This window comes from Pteropus medius, unplaced genomic scaffold (assembly GCF_902729225.1).
Source record: "Pteropus medius unplaced genomic scaffold, Ma_sr-lr_union100, whole genome shotgun sequence".
Classification (NCBI taxonomy): Eukaryota; Metazoa; Chordata; class Mammalia; order Chiroptera; family Pteropodidae; genus Pteropus; species Pteropus medius.
In genome coordinates this window covers 26,215,781-26,227,212 of record NW_024351073.1, presented here as the reverse complement: position 1 = coordinate 26,227,212, position 11,432 = coordinate 26,215,781, and the positions used below count along the sequence as shown (strand labels likewise).

Here is an 11,432-nt window from a genome sequence, read left to right as displayed (position 1 = left end):
GCGGGGCCTGTCCGATGGAGCCACAGAATGCAGACATGCTGGCCCTGCTGTCTGCAGTCCTGTGCTCAGAGAGAGCTGGACGTCGCGATTTTCCTGAGAAGTATCAGATTTTTAGGTGTCAGAACAGTAGGAAGCAGTTAGCCACTGTTCTTCTGCCCACGGCAAAGCCCCACGCTGGCGCAGGCGGTGCGGACGGGGACAGCGCCAATGGGAGGGTGACTCGGGAGCTGCGGGAGGCTCTCCTGGGCCCTGTGGGGAGGGGTGTGGAAGCGGGGGTCTCCCATGGGACGCGGCTAGATAGAATTGTGTCCAGCTGTGTGGCAACCGAGACGTGGAGCTGCTGATCGGCCACACTGAGCCCTCCCACTCGGGGTTCTCACTGTGTCCCTGTGCCGCCACTCCAGCTGGGGTTCGCTCGCACCTTAACTGATACCTCAGCTAGGTAGAGTTGTTCACGAACACTCGCAGGTGAATCCCCAGGCCCCACGGGGGGGCACCTGCACCCTCCTGCTCCGTTCTGTTCTCAGCAGACGCTGTGTCCTGGCACCCATCGCACTGGTGACTCATGACGACAAGCCTCCAGGCCAACTGTGTGACCTCCCCATCTCAGGGGTCTCTTGCCGCAGAGACTAGGACCCCCGACTCCCAGGGGAAGCCACCAGAGTTGTGGGGCCTGCAGGTGGAGGCCTCGCACCATTCTTTCTGAATCACCTTTCAGCTGAGGTGCGAGTCGCCTGCAGCCAGAGGCTCAGCGCAAAGTGAAGACCCAGGAGTCCACACAGCTGCAGGCCCTCCCGGCCGCTGTGGCCGCCACACAGCCCGTCCCGCCAGCTGACAGAGCCGCACGCAGTAGCACCCTGTTGACCTGGACAAAGCAGAAAAGATGACCGGTTCCAAGCTAAAATGTTCACGTAGCCCCAGCCCACCCTCTACAGGGCTTGCCTTGAAGCGGGGCGGGGGGCTTGCACCCCATCTCATTTCACACTTTGGGGAGGTTGTTGGCAAAACGACATGCTGACCATCACAAATGCTGAAGTTGGTCTTTACTGTGAGAAATGCAGCACCCGGAAGGGCTCCTTGCTCAGCATTCATGACTGAACAAGCACAGGGAGGAAATGAACCGTGGCAGAGCTGTCCTTGACCGGAGGTGCCCACGGGGATGGGAGGGCAGGGAGGGCCTGCTCCCGGCCATGGCTTCTCCTCCAGGGAGATGCGGGCGCAGCACCCACCGCAGGCGCCTCACAGGCGCACCTGTGCAGAATCCGCTTCGTCCAGCGTGGGGCTGTGCCCACAGAGCACTCGGGCTCAGGGCCTCGCTCAGGACCAAGGCCAGTTCTGCGCACTTGACTTTCCTGCCACCTGAGTCCGAGCTCTGGCTGTGTGCTGGCCTTGGAGGTTCGTGTGAGTGTGCACGTGCGTGTGAGAGCCTGTGTGAGCTGTCAGTGGACGCGGCGGCGATGTGGGTGCGTGGGCTCACCCTCAGGCTCACGGGGCCTGTCTGCATTCCTCCAGCCTGGTGCAGGAGCACAGGCGAGGCTGCTCTAATCTGACCCTGGTTTTCCAGTCGAATCGTGACCAATTGGCCACTGATTTCTCATCGATGAGATGGCACAGTGCCGGCTTTTCTCACAGGATGCAGAGGTGGTAGCGTGCCCCCAGCCGCCTTGGCTCAGAGGCCCCGAGGAAGACAGGAAACCGCCCCACTTCGGCTCCCTCCAAAGCATCTCAGAAGGAATTTCTAAACAACACCCCACTAGACTTCGTCACCATCGAAGGGCGGAAACACATGGAAGGGCTGCCAACAGATGGGTTAAATAAATCTGGGTTTAGTCCATGATCTAATGTGCCCACCAAAAACAATGCTTAATAAGAGATGTTGAAGAATATTTAGTAACACTGTGTTCAGAGAAAGCAAAAAAAGTTTACAAGAATGCTCAGTGTAAGGTCATTACTGTAAAATACACACAGGCTTGGAGGGTACTCGAAGGGCACGCCGGAAACTGTCAGCACTGGTTGTGTCTGTGCGGTAGGAGGTTTAATCTTTCTTTTCTTCTGAATTTCCCGTCTTTTGCAATGAATACGAAATACTTCAGCAACAGAAGACGCGATTTTCAGTTTTCATTGGCACTTCCATTACAATAGACACGCTGGCCCTGTGTGGTGCGGTCCCACAGGACGCGCGTGATGGTCTGTTCTCCACAACTCCGCTGGAGTCTGGGCCACCTGACCTGAAGTGACCACTGGCAGGAGGAAGCCGCAGGTGTTTGGAGTGTGGGCTGTTCCTGACGAGCTACTTATCCTGGGCGGCAGCCGACAAAACCCTTTCGTCTGCCTTTGTTTGCTTCTGGAAAGCCAGGATATTTGGTCGCGTTCCTGAGTCCCGTGGCTGCGCAGAGTTCCACTCAGTGGACACCTGGTGTGGTGGCCGGGCAGGCCTGGGAGGTGCAGGAATCTCCCCTCCATAGCGACGGAAGGAAACAGAGAAGCAGCATCGGAGCTGGAGTTGAGACCAGAAGCGCCGTTGAGTGTCGTCCAGTCTCAATAGCTGACGTGGCTCAGGGCCCAGAGAGGCCTGTACGCCAGCTGTGAGGCTCCGCTCTGCTCAGAAGAGGGGGGAACCCTGCACGGCCCACCCCGCACCCCCTTCCCGCCTGCGTACGCCATCTACACCCCCCCGCCCCGGCCACCGCCCAGGCTGCGACGTGCAAGGGACCTGACCAACCCTTCTGTGCTGAGGGCTGAGGGGTAGGCGGTGTGTGGGGGTGATGAGGTCTCCAGGTGGGTGAGGCAGATTCGAACCCCAAATGGAGTCTTCCGTAACCTGCAGATCTCAGGGGCTCTTCATGACGCCTCATAAAGGGCCCAGAGGAGCGGACACGCCGCGAACCTTCGATCAATGGGTTACCCACAAAATCCGGCCCCAGAGATAGCGCGGAAGTTGAGAACAGGGATGGAAGAGCGGCCTCCGTGGAGTGATCGCGGCGGAGGGAATTGAGACCCCACAAGCGGGGTTTCCGGGGAGAACCGAGGACGCCCGGCGCTCAGGCAGGACTCGGGGAGGGCTGGGGACCCGCGGAGTCCCATGCGGGGCGGGGTCCCTGCGGGCACGCGCTCTCTCCCGGGGAGGACATGGCGCTCAGGGGCGGCGCCCCAGGGGCAGCGTGGGCAGAGGCGGCCCTGGGACGGGTTCCTCCTGACACCCCGTCCTCTTCCTTCCCAAGGCCCCAGGCCGCTTTCATCGCCCGCGCCGGTCCTTGGCCCCGCCCACCGGGAGGCCCCGCCCCCGTGTCCCCGCCCCGCCGGCCGCCGGCGGCCCCACTGCGCAGGCGCGGGCGCAGGTGCGCGCCGTTTGAAGCATGGCGCCCACGGGCCCGCGGCTGCCGCTGAGTGAGGAGAAGATCCGGGAGAAGAGCGGCCTGGCGCCTCACCGCGACCTGGGTGCGCGGCGGCCGGCCGGCCGGCGGGCGTGGGGCGCTGGCTGGGGGCGCGAGCTTCCCTCTGGAGGGTCTGGCCGGAGGCGCCGGCACACGAACCGAGCGGCTCCCGAACGGTCACAGGCCTGGGCGTGATGGGGGGTGGGGCCCGGGGTGAGGCAAGAGGAGTGAGTGTGGGGCCTGGGTGAGGGCCCCAGTGGGGCAGAGGACAGGGAGATTGAGGGGGCAGTGGGGAGGACGAAGAGGAGGGACTGGACAGGCGGGCCTGGGGTGGGCAGGAGCCTGGGTGAGCCCGAAGTGGGTGGGGGGCCCCGGGGTGGGGGGCGGGGCAGGAGGCCTTCTTGTTGGAGTCACCCTTGTAGCTTAGGTAGTGTTCCTCTGTCCCTGATAATTTTCTGTGTTGAGGCATCTGCTTTGTCTGATGTGAGTGTAGCCACTGCAGCTTTCATTCGATTGGCGTTTGCAGGGCAGTCTCTTTTCCCATCCACTTAGTACTTAATGTTTTAACCTACCTTATCATTACGTTTGAAATCAGTTTCTTGTACAGTGTGTGGTTGCTCATTTTACTCCACTCTGCCCATCTCTGCTTTTTATCGTGTGTTTAGACCATTTACCTTTGTTGTAATTATCATTATAGTAGGGTTTAAGTATGTCGTTTTCTTTTTTCTTCTTTTGTTTCTTTTTTTCTGCCTTTCTGTTGAATAATTTTTAGTTTTCCAATTCTGAGCGTCTCTCTTGGTATAGCTTCTTTGGTAGTTGCCTTACACATTGCAGTCTGCATGTGTGGACATTTGTCATCTCCGGCGACACGCAGAGCCCTCACCACCATCTAGGTTTCGTTATCACCCGCTTTACAATTTAGTTGTGTTGATTATTTCCTGTATGTGCTTTGAGAGCTGCATTCATGATATATATTTGATAGGCATCTAACATTTTAAATAACTCCGAAGGAAACGCATTTGCCCACCTTTACTTATTCCATTTTTTTTTCATTCCAGGTTTCCTTCTTTTATCTTTCCTTTCTGTTTGACCACCCTGAGCAATTACCTTAGGACAGGTGTGCTGGTGACACATTCCCTTGGTGTTCATTCTAGAGTACTTTCATTTCGCCTTCGGCCCTGAAGGCTGTTTCTGGTGGATACAGTTCTGGGTCGAAAGTTCTTTTCTTTCGGCACTTTTCAGGCCCGCCTTGTCCCTGGGTCATCCCCTGCCACGGGAATTGTTCTTCCCAGGGGCGATGCCTTTTTTCTCTGGTTGCTTTTGAGATCCTTTCATTGTTTTAGGTTTTCGGAAGTTTGATTCCGATGTGTTCAGGGCATGGCCTTTTTTGCCTGTATTCTGTTGGGTTGGGGTTTTTTCAACTAATTGAATATGTAGGTTTATATCTTTTGCCAAATTTGGGGAATTTTCAGACTTTGTTTCTTTAATTTTTCATTTTTAGCCATACTACCTTTCTCTTCTGGGAATTGTAAGTGGGACCCAATAACTCGAATCTTAGATCCCTGTTCCTCCCACAAGCCCCTGAAGCTCTTTTCTTTTCTTTTTTTAAAAAATATTTTCTTTCTGTTGGTTGGATAGGGCAATTTTGGTCAGTCTATCTTTACTCTTTGAATTTTTTCCTCTGTCATCGCCATTCTGTTATAGAGTTCTGTGATTTTTTGTTTTAGTTATTTTTTATGTCTGAAATTTCTGTTTCTTTATATCTTCTCTCTCTTTGCCAAGGCTTCCTACATTTTCATTTGTTCTAAAGTGTTTGTAATTTCTCACTTAATTTATTTTTATAAAGGTTGCTTTAAAATCCTTGTTAGATAATTCTGACATGTCAATATTGATGTCTGTTGATTGTTTTTCTCATTCAAATTGAGATTTTACTAGTTCTTGGTCATTTTTTATTGTATCTTGGACATTTTAGATGTTAACGATGACACTGCTTTTTATTTAAATCTTGTTACTCATTGCTGGCACCAGCTGGGCACCGCCTTGTTGCCGAGGCAGTCGCCGGGCCCCTGTCACACATGTGGGCTCTGCAGATGCCTGCGGGCCACCTCATTCCAGCCAGGCCAGGACAGTAGTCAGGACCCGCTCACACGGCCCCTGTGCTGGGCACTGTGCAAGGCCAGGTGTATGAAGTGCATTTGTTTTTCTTGGTGTTAGGCTGGAAAGGGGCTGGTGGTGTCCGGGGCCTGTCCTGCAAGGCTGCCCCCCCTTCCCCCGCGCCCGGTCCTTTAACTGTGGACAGCAGACTTACCCTTATTTTTTGGTCACTGTCCACTGGCATTTCTGGGTTGCCAGCTTCTTTGGCACTCGGATGAGGATGTATCAGGAGACCAAACAAGCAAACAAGACCCCAAATTAACCCCGGACATTGACTGCTCGACCATTTTCTTGAGGTCTCTAGGTAGTTGGCCTTCTGCTCCCACCCTTCAGAGTTATCTGGTGTTTGTTTTGTATACTGATGTCCAGGGTTTTTAAGATAATAAGTGGGGACTAGAAGCCTGCAAACCAATTTCAGATTTAATTGACATGTGTTTTAAAACATAAGCATTCCTTGGAAAGCATTGGTGTCTAGAGATCCAAACTGTCTCTTTGGTTACCGAATCTTATTTTTGTAGCGGCATTTATTTAATGGCTACTTATTGGGTGTGCCATGCAGAGGCATTTGGCGCCCAGAGCATGCAGCCTGCCTTCGCGTGTAATGGGCACGGAGCGGCCGGGTTGCTAAGCAGTGATCCCTGCATGGGGGCCTCACAGGCGATGGGGCCAAGCGGCCCGCAGTGGAAGCGGGAGCCTGGCCAAGAGGGTGTCCTGGTGACAGGGTGTTGAAGAGAGAGGCGGCCGGGTGAGCTGCAGGCGTGGGCTTGGCGACGTTTTGGAGGTGAACATAAGCTTAAACTTTAAATGCAATTCTTGTGCTTTTAATATTCATATTCAAACCTTGAGCGAATTGCATTATTTTTGTGACTTCAGGTTTTAAGGTTACTACTATATGTTGCTTTTTATGACAGTAATTTATTTTCAGTAAAAAATAAGATTGAAATCTTATAATTTTCTATTCTTAGCTGAACTTCGGTCATTATCTATTCCTGGAACTTACCAAGAAAAGATTACTCACCTAGGAAATTCTTTGATGAGTTTAACGGGTCTAAAATCTTTAGATCTCTCACGCAACTCCTTGGTTAGTCTAGAGGTAAGTTTTAGATTTGTTTCTTCAAAGACAACTTATTGATTTTAGTAGCAGTAGATAGTACATTTATAGTTAAAAATGCATTTTTTTTTTAGCCATGACTATAATACTTGACAGCGATTTCGGTGCTGTGTCGTTTTTCTTGCCTTTACTGTGAGCTAGATGTCTCACGCATCACGTAGCTTTACACCACTTTGACGACCACAAGTCAACTCTGATGAAGATGGTTGTATCTTAAAAGGAAAAAAGGCCCAAAAGACTAACGTGCCCATCACTCTCCATCCCGTCGTCAGCTGTGTTTTTCATCCAGTTTCTGCACTTCACGTCATAGTCTGACTTGGTGGCCGCAAGCCCTTGAATCGCAGGGCCCCAGGTGCCGGCCTGCTGCAGTGGGCCTGACCCCGCAGGGGCCAGCCCTGGTGATGAGCGAGCAGTCACCCACGTGCTGGCTAGTGGGAGGCTGTGTGAGCAGTGCTCAGGGCTGCATGAGACGGGGCTCTTGTCTGACAAAGGCAGAACGTCACTGCCCTGGAACTTGAGACTTTCCGGCGCCCCTCACATGGCGGCAGGAGCCAGCTCACGGTCAGAGGCGAGTTCCAGCCCAAGCTGCGCCCAGTGCTGGCACATCTCTCACCCCCAGCCGCAGTCTTCTGTGAAGTGGGAGCGGGCACAGTGCCTACCTGTGGGGCTGCATGCAACTGAATGAAGTTGTGTAAATCACTTAGATGGGCGCGTGCTGAGGACACAGGAGATACCAACTGTCCTCATGGTTGCGACTATTGCAAACTGCCCTACTGAGCCACGTCACTGTGTGCAAGGCAGGAACACGTGTAGGAGAGCACGTCCCGCCTGTGCTCTTCCTGGTACGTGTCACTGCAAGTGCGTTTGTTAAGTTGGTTCATCAGTTTGTACTGATGGCCCATCTTACTATGTATTTTTAAAAGCATGGACCAGTTCAGCATTTTGTCCTGTGCACAGGGCATTCAGTACCTGGCCGCGCTGGAAAGCCTCAACCTCTACTACAACTGCATCTCCTTGCTGGCCGAGGTGTTTCGGCTGCACTCCTTGAAGGAGCTCGCCGACGTGGACTTCCGGCTGAACCCCGTGGTGAAGAACGAGCCGGATTACCGCCTCTTTGTCGTGCGCCTGCTCCCGAAGCTCAGACAGCTGGGTAGGTGCCATGCTCCTGCCTGCTCAGGGTGCCCTGGTGGCGTTTGTGCCCTCAGGTTGACCGTGCTGTTGACTTTCTGCTCCGATGGCATGAGTCTCTGTGTCATAGGAAAGATCTTGCAAGAGAGCCACCCGGGAAGGTGGCGGGAGCCCTGTGGCCACAGATAAATGCTGGGGAGGCCAAGAGCACAGGTGCGGGCCGGGCTGCTCGGTCTCATCCGGCTTTACTTTCTAGCTTCACTTTCTGGCTTCACTTTGGGCACCTTCCTGAACTTCCTGATTCTGAGCGTGGCCCCTGGGCATCGTCTCAGGCCCAGCTGGACAGCTGGATTTTTCTGGTTTCGTATCCACCTGCGAGGATACAGGGCTAGAAGTTCATGGTGCCACACCCTCCCCAGGTGACATGGATGAGAGACTTAGGGCGAGCCACCACCTGGGCTTAGTAGGCCACGTCCCTAAAAGGGACAGATCTGTGCGAGAGGCTTGCAGGCAGAGCTTGTGGGGTGCCAGCTGGACAGGTCCATTCGGGAGGTCACACTCGAAGAAGTCGCCCGCCTACTAGGAGGCGTCTTTGCTGTGAGCAGTGTGGCCGGTGGCAGTGCTGGTGCTCCCCCACATCACAGCAGAGCCTGGAGTGCTCTGACCGTGCCGGCCATGGGGATGTGTGGGGCCCCGCGCCCCTGGCCCTCCTGTGTGAAGGGGGTGGCAGTGCAGGGTAGCTGGTGCAGGACTGTTTGTTTGAAGGGAGTCGTCCGGTGCCCCCTTGACCACAGCATGTCCTCAGTTGGCGGGCCCATTCGCTTCTCGTCCCCATCTCCTGGATGCTGACCTGATAGAACCAGTGAGACCGCATTGGGAAACCAAGTGCAGCCCCCAGAGCCCAGCATCGTGCTGTGGGGGATGCCGTGGCGGGGTCAGGCCAGGGCACAGGAAGTCCGACAGGCGGTAGCAGCCCTGGCGTGTGCCGTGTGCTGTGCAGCTGGTGCCCAGTGCCAGGAGGCGCACCTGCTTCATGCCGTCGCTTGCTAGTGTCTCGTGGCATTTTCTCCCTAGATGACCGCCCTGTGAGAGAGAGCGAGCGGAAAGCATCTTGGCTGCATTTTGCTTCAGAAGAATCACTTGACTCCACGCAGCGCTTCCTGGCCGTGCGCAGAGTCGGAAGGTACGGATGTGAGTGGTATTTGCACGTGGAGAGAAGATGTCAGGCTTGCACGTTGTAAAGCTACAGAGCTCTGTGTTAACTAAAAAGTGTAAAGTTTTTTCTGCGCTGATGGCCACTTCAAGGGCAGACATGTAGGAGAAGAGGGGAGGACGAGGGCCGGGGGCCAGCTGGGGCCCAAGGACACAGTGGGATGGGCCACTCTTTCTGTCGTCCACATTCTGAGTTGTTTTTTAATATGAGAACGTTTACTAAAGCGGTACGTGTAGAAGGAAGCAGTAGGAAGGCTCTTGAGAAGTGGCGGTCTCCTCTCCCCGCCTGGCCTCCTCCTCCCGCCCTGCCCCCTCCCTCCGCCAGGTCCCCTCCCCCAACTGCTCGCCTGCCTCAGGGGCAGCCACTGTCCACTCCTGCAGTTGTGTAAGTTGCCTCCACTCCCCAGACAGTACAAACACCTTGCGTTTCTGGGCATGCACACTTGAAGCAGGACCTGATGGCTGCCAGAGCATCTTCCCCAGCCCCTGGTGACCGTCTGTGGACTCTGCCCCTCCTGTGTGCTCTGCTCAGTGCCCTGTGGCCAGTGCTCCCCGCTCAGCTCAGGCCATGGGAGCACATTCGTGCCCCCATGCTGCCTCCCGCCCCCGCCCCTTTATGTGTAACTCACTGTCGCAGTGGGTGGCACGTAAACGTCCTGAAGCCACGAACGGTCTTCATGCTTTGTGTGTGGCTGGTTCTAAAGGGTGAAGCCAGACTGCGTACCCTGTCTGTGACGCTCTGAAAGTCTGTGCTCCTCGTGTACTGTTTTGTTTAGTCCGAAGTTTTTAGTCGTCTTTTTTTTTCTCGCATCATGTGCTTAGCTCCTCCATACTTTCCTCGTATGTGGAGATCAGCCTACTCCTTGTAAAGAGCTGGAGAGTGAATATTTTTAACTCTGTAGACCGCATGATTTCTGTCTCAACTTCTAAACTGCCGGTGTAGTACGAAAACAGCTACAGGCATGCTTAAATAACTGTTCCCGTAAAACTTTATTTACCAAAGTAGGCGGTGGCCCATACTCTAATGTCTTTAAATCGGTTCCGGATCCTTGGGATCTCCTGTTCCTTCAGCTGTCCCCTGTATCCCCCGCCCCTCACTGCCCCATTTTGTACCAGACTATGTGCTATGGGCAGCTGCACCTCATACCCTAGATGATGGTCTGAATGTTTGTCCCCCCGCCAGGTTCATGCACTGAGATCCCGAACGCCTATGTGGTGGCGTTAGGAGACAGGGCCTTTGGAAGGTGATAAGGTCACGAGGGTGGAGAATGAGACCCCCAGGCCCTTCCTTCGTGTGCGGCTGTGAGTTCGGGGTGTCAGCCCCCCGACTTGGTTCTTCCCCTTCAGCACGGAGTTGCCAGTTCTAGGTCTCGCCTCCAAATGGACTTCGGAATCAGTTCGTCAGTGTCCGCAAAATACCGCGCTGGGGTTTTGGTGGGACTTGCGCCGAATTTACAGGTCCAGTCGGGAAGAACTGACGTCTTGGCAGTATTGAGTCTTCTTATTCATGAAGGTGGACTCTCCATTCGTTTAGTCCTTTGACTTTATTTTAAAGATGCTCGCAGTGCTCCTGGACTGGCTTCCAGTCCAGGTTCTGCGCCGTAGCCCCCTCTCCCCATGTCTTCACAGGCTCCCTGCTCCGTGCGTTTGTTTCTGTGTCCAGATCTCCCCTTTCCATAAGGACACCAGTCACATTGGATTAGGGCCACCTTGCTGGTTCGTCATAACTCGATTACCTCGGAAAGACCCTCTTTACAATGAGGGACAGGAATTCGGGGCTTCAGCATCTCTCTTTGGGGGAACACAGTGCGATATGATATCTTGCATTTTGTAACCTTGGCATAATCACTTATTAGTTCCAGGAGAGCTTTTTGTTTCTTTTTCTCGTTGATTCTTTGGGATTTCTGCATAGATGATCATGTCATCTGTGAACAGAGACGATCTTGTTTCTTCCTTCCCAGTCTGTATATCTTTTATTTTCTTTCCTTGTTTTATTGCATGAGCTGGGACTTCGATGTGATGTCCGAGTGGGGAGAGGGACACCCTTTCCTTGTGTCCAATCTTAGCATCTCATCTCTCACCACCACGTGTGGTGTTACTTGTCGTTTTTTGTAGGGTTTTAAAAATCATGCTGAAGAAGTTCTATTCCTAGTTTGCTGACCATTTTTGCCATGGATGGGGGCTGGATTTTGGCAAACACTTTTCTGCATCTATTGATATGGTTGTGTGATTTTAATCTTTAGCCTGTTGATGTGAGAGATTACGTCAATTGATTTCCACGTGTTGAACCAGCCTGTATACCTGGAATAACTCCCCCTTGGTCATGGTGTATAATTCTTTTTATGTATTGTTGGATTCAATTTGCTAATACTTTGGTGAGGATTTTTGTATCTGTGTTCATGATATATAATAGTTTTTTTGTATTGTCTGTGCTGGTTCTGGTGTTAAGATGA

General features: G+C 53.5%; 1 protein-coding gene across 1 annotated transcript in view; it reads left to right on the top strand.

Annotated features, from left to right (window-relative positions):
• Positions 1 to 3,313: 3,313 nt before the first annotated feature.
• Positions 3,314 to 11,432, top strand: part of CEP72 (centrosomal protein 72) — a 59,737-nt gene continuing 51,618 nt past the window's right edge. Inside the window, exons 1-4 of the mRNA XM_039842851.1 lie at positions 3,314 to 3,438; positions 6,494 to 6,621; positions 7,597 to 7,789; positions 8,842 to 8,950. Coding sequence (XP_039698785.1) covers positions 3,357 to 3,438; positions 6,494 to 6,621; positions 7,597 to 7,789; positions 8,842 to 8,950 — 512 coding nt within the window. The 5' untranslated portion in view covers positions 3,314 to 3,356. The remainder of the gene's footprint in view (positions 3,439 to 6,493; positions 6,622 to 7,596; positions 7,790 to 8,841; positions 8,951 to 11,432) is intronic.